Consider the following 12,696-nt stretch of genomic DNA (forward strand, 5'->3'; position numbering starts at 1 on the left):
GCGGGAGGAGGGAACCAGGGGCTAGGAAACACAGTCCAGGAACACAAGGAAACGACATGCAGCCCTCCTGCCGCCATGACGGGAGCCCCGGGAGCCCCTTTCAGACCTGGGCCTGCACAGCTGCCAGTTCATCAACTGCGCACAGCCTGCAGTCAAATGGCAATAACCTAGAACAGCAGCAGGGACTCGAACGGGCAAGCGTGCCACCCCTCCCACGTGCAGCTACAGCGTCCTCTGACAACACTCCGCAGAGCTCCCCCAAGCACTTTCCAGCTCACCTCTCCAGCCACGGATTCCTGCACACAGTTATTCTGTGAAAATATCATCTTCCTGTCCATGTGGTGGGTAACACAACTGAGGCTTGGGCAACACCATTCACCACAGCTAATAAGCCCTGAGCCAGGCACTGCACCGAGCACTGGGTGTGTGATGACTAAGTTCCTTCTCCCAACAACCCGAGTCCCCATGTGCTGATACAGAAACTGAGGGGCCAAGCTAAGGATCCTCACAGGTGTGAGGCTGGGACTGGACGCCAGGTCCTTAGGGTGCTAAGAACACTATGCTGTGGGTGACAGCATCACCTGCTCCCAGCACTGGCATCACTGTGACTGACAGAACTCAGCCTCGCCCCGCCATTCCCTGTGATCCCCTTCAGGAATGGGTGGCTGTCTGCCGAGCCATGAGGCAGGGTTCAAGGGTGACCTCACGCGGGGTTTAAGTGCCAAGTGCTGTCCATTGGAAGAGCTCACCTGCCACTGTGTCCTAGCAACAGTGACCATGTGCTCCAGCTGCTCCTGGACACTCCCCCACCTCATGAGTCATTTCTGTGTGTGAGCTAAACAGGAGCTCACCTTGGTTTCTAGAAGATGGGGGGCCCCAGGAGAGGACTCCCTGCATGTGCAACACAGCCAGGGAGCAGTGAGTCGCCAGGAAATACCCCGGAGCTCCTTCCCCAACTTGGCTTCATTTAACTCTCACCCACAGTATCCCGCGTGTTCCTGGCCAGCCAGCTTGCCTTGCCTGAGCCCTGGGCCAGGCTCACCCTCTCTCCCTTCCCACTCCCCTGCACTATCCCTTGCCTTCTCTTAGGTGCTGTTTCTAGGCAACCTGTGGCATTTTCCATCACTCCTCCCCCCCCAAGAACCTCCAACGATTGCTTTATTCCTTCCCCATCTTCCCTGTTTTCCTTTGCTCTCAGGCCTCACTTCAACCTTCTTCTGCTAAACAGGGACACAGGGACCTGACACGTCCAGGGGTATGTCAGACTTGGACCCTGTAATGGCACGTCCAGCAAGTAAGCTCGGGGAGGTGTCTGTCTTCCCCCCTCCATCAACCCCAAAGCCCTCACCTGCAAAAAAGAGTGGCTTGCAACCTGGGGACCCCAGACAGAGTTCCATCAACCAGGATCAAAGTGCAGACAGAGAAATGAGGGGTGAGGAGCTATACATCATTATGCTTCTCAAGGGTGGCTTGGGGAGGGGGGTCAGCTGCAGTAGCTGACCCGAGCACTCCAGACTACAAGCTCATCATGGTGCCTGGACATGGTTTGTGGATCCTATGGCATTTGACAGCATGTAGGAGGTGGCTCGGGCACAGAAAATGCCTGCTGTATGCCTTGGTCCGTGGGTTATCCCACGGGTACCCAATCACAGGCTTTCCTCCCGACCTGGCGCCCTGCTGCTTTCCGCAGCCTGAGTCCATCTCCTAACCTTAGCGTGCTCTGCGCCTGTCGAAGGATTTGTGCTATCTCATCTAATCTCGCTGTCCTATTAAACAGGAGGGCAGACGGAGCACAGGGTCACTGGGCGACTCCAGGTCATCATCTCCAGCCCACAGGCTTCCCGGCTGCGGCTTGACCGAGGCGGCCTGCCTCCAGATCTGCTTTCTTCTGCTCATAGCCATGCTCAAAGGCGCAGGAAAAAGTGCGCTCCTTCAGGGAAGCCTCAGCGCCGCTGATGCTAACTCCGATCTCGGGGTGGGAGTGTGCCAGCCCCACCACGAGGCAGTCTCGCGTTTTCCTATCTTGTCTCCAAACTGTCCTACAGGATGGGGTGTCTACCAACCGCAAGAGAAGGGAACAAGAACAAAATCCAGATGACACCGGGCGTACCAGCCTATCAGGGGGCAAATCCGCAATCACGGGGCTGCCAGCCGCCTAGGAATCACCCGCTAAACAAGTCCCGCATTCCCGGGGGTGGTGTAGACCAGCTGAGTGTCCCCGCTGCGGGGCACAGCGCCCCCTGGGGCACCCCGGAGCTGTGCGTGCGGCACCCCGGCTTCTCCCAGTTCCCCGGCTGAGGGTCCCAGTACCACCGGCCTCCCTCTCCCGCCGTCGCCCCCACAGGGGTGAAGGGGCTCCAGGTGCTGGGGGCTGCACGGGCCTGGGGGGCGCCGGCCCCGGGAGAGCGCCCGCGTGTGTCGCTGGGTTTCCCGGTCTGTCTGAGGTGTCAGCTGGTCGGCCAGTCAGTCAGTCAGCCGGTCGTCAGCCACTGTGCGCCCCCGGGAAGCGCGCCGCGCTCACCTGCAGCCTCGGCGGCCGGCGCCTGGGAAGCGAGACAGCGGCGCCACGAGCTGGGTCTGGGTGGTCTGCCTCGTCGCCTGGCCGGGGGCCGCGGCTCTCCTCGGGGGTCGCTCGTGGGAGCCGAAGACGAAGCCCTGGCCGCTGCCTCCACCGCCGCCGCCAACTCCCATCCCAGAGCGCTCCCCTCCTCGCTCGCGGGCGGCCTGGGAGGCTCCGGGCAAGCGCGGGGGAGGCGGCGCCGCGGCGAGGGTGGGGAGCGCGCCGCGCCGGCTGGAAGGCGGGGTGTCCTCTTTGGGGGGCTGGGGAAGGCGTGGGCAGGGCCGGGGCGCAGGGGCGCTCTGGGAGGGGGCGGGGTGTGAAAGGGAGTCCCCCCCCATCCTGCACTGGGCCGTGGGAGGGGGCTGCTGATCTGCGAGAGACATTCCTCCTGGACCACTATGGAAGTGCTAGGAGCTGTCTGGCGGGGCCCAGACCATCCCATGGGTGCCAGTTCATACTACGACCCTGGCCAAGGACCAGGTCACGGGGTGTAGACCAGAGGATGAAGATGCCAGAACCGAGAGGAGACAAGGTGCCTAGCCTGAAGCGGGGGAGATAGTCTAGTTCAGACACGACTTTGGCAGTTGGAGACCAAGACGTTTACAACTTTGCAAGGCCAGAGCACCTTAGCTTAGGAGTCCTAGCCTAGTCTTGAGGGACTGGCCAGCAGGTGGGCAATGGGGTTGGCGCCTCACTCTGCAGCTCCCCTGCTCCTCAACAGGCCAGGGCATCTCCTAACAGAGTTCCAGAATTCTCTCCCCCAGCAAACCACTACCCCAAGAAGCCCATTCAGGTTTTAACAAGCCAAAGGGAGAGGGAGTAGAACTCCACATGAATATACCAGTGTCTGATTAGTGCCTGGCTCTGGCTAGCTGTGTTTTCTAGCTTCCCAGCATTCCTGTTTGCGAATGGAGTCGTTTCTGGAATAGGAAAGCTCTGGTAGTGAATCATGAGAATTTCAGCCAGACAGAAAGGGGTTAATACACTCCAGCGTTTTCCCTCACCCTGCACCTTAGGCCCCCTGGGTATGCTTGTCTGCCCACACTGACTAGGAACTGTTTCTTTCTTTGGGAGGAGGGAGACAGAGGTCAAAAAGCAGGGGACAGTCTTGGGGAAATGTTTGGTCTCCAAAGTCTTGGATCGCACAGCAGAAAGTTCTGCCTGATTCCAGGCCAGTAAAAAAAAAAAAAAAAAAAAAAAAAAAAATCCCTTAGGAGCTAAGCAGTTGGCTTATGGTCTATGGAAACTTGTGTTTCAAGTGCGTTGTCTTCTTCCAAGACACCAGTAGGATCCCGTACACTCCCAGGACAGCAATGGCAATCGGAAAGCCTTCCCAACTACAAGGAAATGGTGACGGCCACGTCATTGCAGTGATTCTTGGGGCTGGCGTATGCCAACTCAGGTGGCCATGTCCTCTCCCCCACCCTACACACAGAGGCAGAATTCTGCAGGATAGGAAATGGGGAGGAAGTTCAGTCAGGTCAGAGAATGAACCTTCTGGGATGAATTTCAGATTGGCCAGGAAAAAAAAAAAAAGCAAAGTGAAAGTAAATTCACTATCCTGAAACTTGAGTCAGAGCAATGCCTCATTTCCAGTTACCTGAGATGTCTGTAAGTTACTAAAAATGGCTACTGGAGGGGAGCAGGATAGGCGCTGAGGGCACAGTGAGTGAACCTACCAGCTGCAGCATTGGCATCCTATATGGGCACTAGTTGGGTCCCATCTGCTCCACTTCCCATCCAGCTCCCTGCTAATGAGCCTGGGAATACAGTGGAGTATTGGCCTGAGTCCTTGGGAACCTGCACCCACATGGAAGACCTGGAAAAAGCCCCTTGCTTTGGACCAGCCCAGCTCTAGCCATTGCGGCCATGTGGGGAGCGAATTAGCAGATGCAAGGTCTCTCTTTGCATCTCCCTCTAACTCCACTTTCCAAATGAATAAAATCTGCAAAATAATAATAAAGGCTATGGAGAAAAGGCAATTTGCCTTTTCTGCCCAAGACCCTGCTATGAGCTGGATCCACAGATGTCCTGATTCAGAAGAAACATGAAGTGAGACTTTTCACTTCTCTGCACTGTGCAAGTGGCATAGGGAATGTAGCACCCAAGAGTTCTCTGGTTGGCTGGCACTGGCAGCTGTTGAATCCTAGCTCGGTAGCTCTACTGTGGACCAGCTGCAGTTCTGTCTCTCCACATGGTCTCTACTGTGGGTTATGGACTGAGTGAGAGTTATTTAGTCTCAGATGAAGAGTTTTGACAGAAGCACACCTTTGCTGCTTGCAGACAGTAGGACTCTGGGTTTGTATTAGGAGCTGCTCTAGAGTCTTCCTGGAGGGCAGACTGCAAGGAGGGAGTCCGGCCAATACAAGAACACAAGAGGTATCAGAGGATAGGAGCAGTGAGGTGCAGACAGACCAACCCACAGGCTTGTCAAGGCACTCTGGAGTGCCAGGGAGCGGGCAGGGGTTAAGGGTAGGAATGCACAAGGAGGAATGCCTGGTCACATATCAGGCTAAGCCTTTGTCTGCGGCACCGGCATACTATATGGATGTGTCCCAGCTGCTCCACTTCCAATCCAGCTCTCTGCTTACAGCCTGGGAAAGCAGCGGAGAACGGCCCAAGTTCTTGGGCACCTGCACCCACATGGAAGTCCCAGATGAAGCTCCTGGTTTCTGGCTTCAGATCACCTCAACTCTAGCCATGGCAGCCATTTGGGTGCAATGAGTCAGCAAATGAAAGATCTTTGTCTCTCCTCTTCATAAATCTTTCCAATAAAAATAAATAAAACTTTAAAAAATGATTTCTAACTAAATATATCATCCCACCTTGGAAAGACAAGATCAAAAGTGATGAGGGGTGGGGTGGGAATAGACTTTTGAGTGTTAAGAAAACAGTACATACTTCAAAAAAGACCTTTCAGGTAATCTTGAACTTAAACCATGAGCTCCTGAAAACAGGAACTGGGCTTTTTATTTGTCACAGATCTTGGCATGAAAGGGATTAGGCTGCTGGGGCTTTAGCTGGGAGCCTCACTAGACTTTCATTGGACTCAGGTTGCCTGAGCTACCGTTTAAGGGTGCAGAGCACAGGAGGGAGCCTTAATGCATAACCATGAGTGAATCGAGATATAATTTGATCTCCTAGGAACTAGCAAGACTGAATCACTACTTGCCTATCTGAATACTAGGTCCTGCTTCTGAGGATGGGCCTGCCATGTGGTGTCCAGGTGTGTGTTGGGCAGGGAGTGTTGCTTGGAATTTAAGCATCATCCAACAATGCAATGTAGATGACTGCTCCTTGCACCCCTAGACCTGGGACTCTGTGACTGAAAGCCATAGTCACATTCCTGTGACACTCAATTCACTACCAACTCAAAAGCCTTGGGCACTGGTCCAAGGCCCAGCTGTTTCAATTCTAACCTGTCTCCCTGCTCATGACCTGGGAAAGCTACAATGGATGGCTTATATGCTTGGATCTCTGCACCCACGCAGGAGACCTACAAGAAGCTACTGGCTCTTGGCTTCAAACTGGCTTCAAACTGTTGCAGCCAGTTGAGGAGTGCAACAACAGATGGAAGATCTCTGTCTCTCACTGCAACTCTGTCTTACAAATAAATATTTTTTTTGGAGCAAACCTTCTAAAACAGCTCAGCATCCTTGCCCAGGCACTAGAACAGGACGTGGAATGGCACTGTTTCCTCCTGTGCAATGGCCTACCCATGCAGCAGAGCACATCCTCAAAGTCAGTACATGACCTACACCATCGCAACATCATAAAGGACGAAAGTCACACAGTCTCAAAAAGGCTCAGAAAAAGTCTCAAAAATTCCACATGCATTCGGTGACTAACACATCCAGTAAAAAAGTACTGGAAAACTAGTGAAGGGTACCAGTGAGAAATCCATAATGCATACTGTCCTCAGTGGTGGAATGCTGGAAGCTTCCTCCTGCGATCAGGAGTGAGACAAGTATGTCTTCTCCAACTACTTTTTTTTTTTTAAAGATTTTATTTTTATTACAAAGTCAGATATACAGAGAGGAGGAGAGACAGAGAGGAAGATCTTCCGTCCGATGATTCACTCCCCAAGTGATTGCAACAGTTGGTGCTGCGCCGATCCAAAGCCAGGAACCTGGAACCCCTTCCAGGTCTCCCACGTGGGTGCAGGGTCCCAATGCATTGGGCCGTCCTCGACTCCTTTCCCAGGCCACAAGCAGGGAGCTGGATGGGAAGGGGAGCTGCTGGGATTAGAACCTGCGCCCATATGGGATCCCGGCGCGTTCAGGCGAGGACTTTAGCTGCTAGGCTACGCCGGGCCCTTTTCCAACTACTTTTACTCAGCATTCTACTAGGAGTTCTAACCAAGGTATGAAAATGAAATGATAGGCATCCTGGGCCCAGAACTGTTCAGTGCATAAATCTTTGCCTTTCATGCACCAGGATCCCATATGGGTACTGGCTCATGTCCCAGCTGCTCCACTTCCTATCCAACTCTCTACTTGTGGCCAGGGAAGGCAGTTGAGGCGGGCCCAAAGCCTTGGGACCCTGCACCCACATGGGACACCTGGAAGAAGCTCCTGGCTCCTGGCTTCAGATCAGCTCAGCCTAGCAGTTGAGGCCACTTTAGGGAGTGAACCAGAGAATGGAAGATCTTTCTGTCTCTCCTTTCTCTCTGTAATTCTGCCTTTCCAACAAAAATAAAAAATTCTGAAAAGAAAAAAGAAGAAAGGAAAGAAAAAAACATCTATGGGGGAGGGGCGGGGAAAGCAAGGCTATCCCTAATTGCAGACAACGTGATCTGATAGGTAGACATCCTAAGAAATGCAGCTAAAACAAAACAAAACAAACAAACAAACAAAAAAAAACCTGCTGGAACTAACACGTGAGATTAGCAAGATTTTGAGATGCAAAATCAATACAAGAAAGAATCAAGATGGCAGAATAGGGTAAGAATATGTTTAAACAGACAGAGAAACATTAGCCAGTGTGAAGCAGAGAGGGCACATTCCAGGAAACAGGAAAGGACAGAACAACAGCAGAGGGGCACCTGGAGACTGACGGACACAGAAAAGCAGCAGACACAACGGTGTGGTGCTGCAGTGACTGATACCCCAGCGGCATTCAGCAAGTGGCAATCTGAACTCCACCTGTGGCTGGAACTCCACCAGCAACCAGGTGGGAAGGGACGTTCATTGAGAGGTGAGGAGGTGAACCCAAACAAAGAACTGCCTCTCTTGCTGATCTGTTTGATTTGACCAGAAGCAGAGACAGAGTGGCAGGTCCCAGACAGGCAGTGCAGGAATATGGTAGATTTCACAGCCCAGTCTGCACTCTAGAGCTGAATTGGGCACCATTTTGTATAGGGAGGCAAAAATATGGGACAGGACTCTGCATACACTGAGCTGGGAGTGAACTCATTTCTGACTCAGTGAACTGCAACAATATGGCATCCTACAGGTTCCACCCAACATAGGCCTGAGTAGCCCTCAGACCTGACCACCAGCAGATCAAGAACTCTAGTAGTGGCACATGAGGCACCATTTTGCACAATGTGGCAAACTCTTTTAAGACTGCAGGGAAAACAGTGAGCTGTGCATGACTGAGCTGGGAGTGAACTCACTGAGTTCAGTGCATTGCACTAGTCCCACATGGAAAATAATAGCGAATTTTGGCATTGTACAGGCCAAAATAGGTCCATGTGGCTTTCAAACCTATTAACCAACAGGTTTTGGCAAGATCAGCACCACCAACAACCTAGCTATATCGGACTCCTGGTGTCTCCCTAATCCTGGGACCTGCTTGAACCAGAAGTGGGAGAAAGGTTGTATAGCCTTAGTACATGAATTACAGGATGTGGAGAGTGGTGAGCCAGTAGCTGGGGCTACAGAGACCACGGTAGAAGGCTAACATAAGAACCCAGACCTGGAACTTGCTAGAGGGAGTGGCACAACTGACTGCAAACAGCCATGTACCAACCACAATCAGTAAAACTGAATTGTAGACCTGTAAGTGACACAGCTTAGAAACCTGCCCCAAGGAGAAGAATCTGATAACCAGAAGTACAATAACCAAGAACAAAAGAAGAGACAAAGGCACAATGAATGTTATTGAAGACTCATTGTAAAGGAGCAAAACCCTTTGCCAACCTCAGAGTTGACTGAGGAGTACATTGATAAAATGGGGGATAAAGAAATCAAAACATTTGCTGTAAAGCTTCTTATCAACAATGAGAAACACGTAATATAGGAGATAAAGGAATTTAAGGAACATGTCACACTGGAAATGAATCAAATGAAAGCTGATATATTAGAAATAAAGAATACAGTGGAGCAAATTAAAAGTACAGTGGAGAGTCTCTAAAATAGAATGAAGGAGGCAGAAGAAAGAATCTCAAAATTAGAAGATACTTCCTGTCACCAGGGGGAAACAAACCAAAAGCTGGAAGCAGAGCTGGGCCAGGCTAAAAAAAAGTATTCAAGAATTGAAAGACACTATTAAAAGGCCAAATGTAAGAATTATGGGAGTCCCAGAAGGTGCAGAAAGAGAATCTGGTTTTACAAATGTATTGAATGAAATATTAAAGAAAAATTTCCCTAATCTAGAGAAAGAATTGCAAAAAAATATACAGGAGAGGCATAGATCTCCCAACAGGCTTGACCAAAAACAATCTTCACCACGACACATGATCATCAAGCTCTCTTCAATAGAACACAAGGAAAAGATCCTTAAATGTGCATGTGAAAAAAATCAGTTGACATATAAAGGAATGCCAATTAAATTCACAGGAGACCTCTCACAGGAAATTCTACAGGCCAGAAGAGAATGGAGCAAAATATTCCAGATTCTAAAAGCAAAAAATTGTTGGCCCAAGAAATTAAATGGGGAGATCTGAAGAACTGGAAGGACATTCATGGATTTGTGGATTCGAGGATTTGCTGTTAAGATGGCAATACTCCCAAAACCGACCTAGAGGTTAAGAGATAGTTGTAGGGCCTGGCACAGTAACCTAGTGGCTAAAGTCATCATCTTGCATGCACCGGGATCCCATGTTGGCACCGATTCTAATCCTGTGAGCCCCACTTCCCATCCAGCTCCATGCTTGTGACCTGAGAAAGCAGGAGAGAATGGCCCAAAGCCTTGCGACCCTGCACCCACATGGGAGACCCAGAAGAGGCTCCTGGCTCCTGGCTTCAGCTTGGATGAGCTCAGGACATTGTGGCCACCTGGTGACTGAATCATCAGATAGATCTTCCTCTCTGTCTCTCCTCCTCTCTGTATATCTGACTTTCCAATAAATAAATAAATCTTTTTTAAAAGGAGCTAATTGTGGGTGCAGTTTCTTTTGGTGGGGTTCTGCTAGTTTTCTGTCTGTTGCTAGTAACACAATACTAGGACCTAGCTGAGCTATAAAGAGGTTTGGAGCCAGCTGCATGGCTAAGCCCCCGCCTAGAGTGCCAGCATCCCATATGGGCCTGGTTCAAGTCCCAGCTGCTCCACATCCAATCCAGCTGCCTGCTAATATACCTGGGAAAGCATCAGAGGATGACCCAAGTGCTTTAGACGTGGTCCCCATGTAGCAGACCCATAAGAAACCCCAGGATCCTGGCTTCAGACTAGCCCAGCTTCAGCTATTGTGGCATTTGGGAGGTGAGCCAGTATATGGAAGATCTCTGTCTCGCCTTCCCTCTCCATAAATATTCCTTCAAATAAAAACAAATATGAAGAGAGAAAGAGAAAAATTTGAGAGAATTTTCCAAGTGCTGGTTTATTCCCCAAATGCCCATAACAGCTGGGACTGGGCAAGGTTGAAGGAAGGCGGATGCAACCCCATCCAGGCCTCCCACAGTGTGGCAGAACTCAAGTGCCTGGATCATCAGCAGCTGCTTCCCAGGCGAATTAGCAGGAAGCTGGGTCGGCAGCAACAGCAGCCGAAACTTGATCTGGTGCTCCCAATTGGGACTGGATACGGGTGTCCCAAGGGTCCACTTAACCCACTGCCCTCCCCACAGGTCCACCTCTTATAAGCATTTTCCATTGCAAGAAATACTAACTGGTAGGAATGTCTGCACCTGTGTCTGGTACCTGCTCAGTTTTTGTACCACTGTCCTTGTCACCAAAGTCCTCACATTGCTTCACTGTGGACATCGTGTGATATTCATGCATAGTCTTACATGGATTTTATTTTAATCCAACATCCTTAGGAAGTGGATGCAGCCACTATGCTACTTGAGTTAGTTAGCTCTTCTGCATTTTCCCGCAAATACCCAAGATCCCAGGATTCCACAGGGCCCAGAGTTCCTTATTAAAGACCAATGATTTACTATGAGAGAGGGGGGAGGAAAAGAGCTTTTCAGGGGAGGCCTATCTGGACATTTACTCTTCCTTCACAGCTGTATTGAATTAAAACTCACATAAAAGGAATGTCACAAGAATAGTAAAAGCTAAGAATGTTTGAGTTCCAATTCAAGTGGTCCTGCATTGCTTGTTTTTCTTGCCTTTCACCTTCTAAGTCAATGTGACGTTCCTCCCCACCCTCCCCATTCCCCACAGTGAGCAGCACCCCGTCCTGTGAGCCTCCCTCTTCTCCCTCTTTCTCTTCTGCATTCTACAAGAAGGAAAGTATTTTCCCAGGGGTTCTTCTCTGAGCACCGTCCCTGTGGAACTTGAGCTGTGCTCAATTGTTCTGAAGAGTTTACTGCTGTTATGAAGGGTGAGATTGCAGCTGGCTTTAATTTTTCTCATGTACTTATTTTTCTATCTTAATAAATATGTCTTGTGTTTTATCTGCCAGATGTGTGCCAGGCACTGGCACAACGATAAGTAACACACAGGCTCTGTCTATAGTTTCTAATCTACTGTGACACTCTATCCAAGCACACTATAATAATGTGCCTTGAGTGGGGACAAGGGTTTTGCTATAGAAAAACATGAAAAGAACGCCCCTCCCCCCCGGATCACTGGGTCATCAGAAGCTTCGAGAAGAAAGTTGCTCCCAAATTGAGACCCATAAGGACAAGGGTGGGGGTCTTTTTGCCCTCATTTTTCTTGGAATACATAACTTACGCAATTTTATAAAAACCCATAAACTTCCAGTGTTTCCTGATGCCCAAATCATACCTGATTTGCCATCAAGATGTTAACTCTCAGCGACATGAATGACATACAGCATTAGCATCAATACGACAGAATAAAGTCTACGAGCCTGGGGCTAGAAGGCTTGACTCTACCGGGTCATTTTTGAGGGGAGACACAGAGATGGAGGCTTTCCTGGGTAGGAAAGGAAGTTGAGTTCTCCAACACAGTGCAGACAAGTTACATCACTATTCTACTTGCTTTATAGGTTGAATTATCATGCTTGAAATCTTCATACTCTTAACAAACATAAACTGGTGTCACCAAAGAGGATGCTTACTTTCTTCCAAAGGAAATTATTCACTTAAAACAATTAAGCACTTAAAAGGGCCCCTCAATTGATCATTCGCCCTGTCTGAATACAGTCTTTATAAGGAAAAGTTGGTATGTGCAGAGCATTGTCCAGTTGCATTAAATAGGAGACTGACAGCTGTACTTATAAAAGGTGAAAGATGGGCCCGGCGCCATGGCCTAGCGGTTAAAGTCCTCACCTTGAACGCACCAGGATCCCATATGAACGCCGGTTCTAATCCCAGCAGCTCCACTTCCCATCCAGCTCCCTGCTTGTGGCCTGGGAGAGCAGTCCAGGATGGCCCAAAGCCTTGGAACTCTGCATCCATGTGGGAGACCTGGAAGAGGTTCCTGGTTCCCGGCTTCGGATCGGCGCAGCACCAACTATTGCAGTCATTTGGGGAGTGAATCATCAGATGGAAGATCTTCCGATCTGTCTCTCCTCTATGTATATCTGACTTTGTAATAAAAATAAATAAATCTTTTTAAAAAATAAAATAAAAGGTGAAAGATTTATATGACCTGAAGAGAAGCTGTACTTGTATAACGCAAACCTCAAGCTAAGGTCTAACCAAAGCTGACAAACGTTTACATGAGTGTCCACGAAGTGCTTTCTTTGTTGGGATGTTTTCATTCAAATTAGCAGAAGCTGGCTACCCTTGAAAGTCCTGCCCTGTGCTAAGAGTTTTCAAATAGTGCATGGAAAATGCACCTTT

The 12,696-nt window shown here is 49.9% G+C and overlaps 1 protein-coding gene across 1 annotated transcript in view; it reads right to left on the reverse strand.

Moving 5' to 3' along the window:
• Positions 1–3,002, reverse strand: part of MATN2 (matrilin 2) — a 138,643-nt gene extending 135,641 nt beyond the window's left edge. Inside the window, exon 1 of the mRNA XM_058668895.1 lies at positions 2,522–3,002. Coding sequence (XP_058524878.1) covers positions 2,522–3,002 — 481 coding nt within the window. The remainder of the gene's footprint in view (positions 1–2,521) is intronic.
• Between the last annotated feature and the right edge of the window lie 9,694 nt (positions 3,003–12,696).

This window comes from Ochotona princeps, chromosome 9 (genome assembly GCF_030435755.1).
Source record: "Ochotona princeps isolate mOchPri1 chromosome 9, mOchPri1.hap1, whole genome shotgun sequence".
In the NCBI taxonomy this organism is placed as follows: Eukaryota; Metazoa; Chordata; class Mammalia; order Lagomorpha; family Ochotonidae; genus Ochotona; species Ochotona princeps.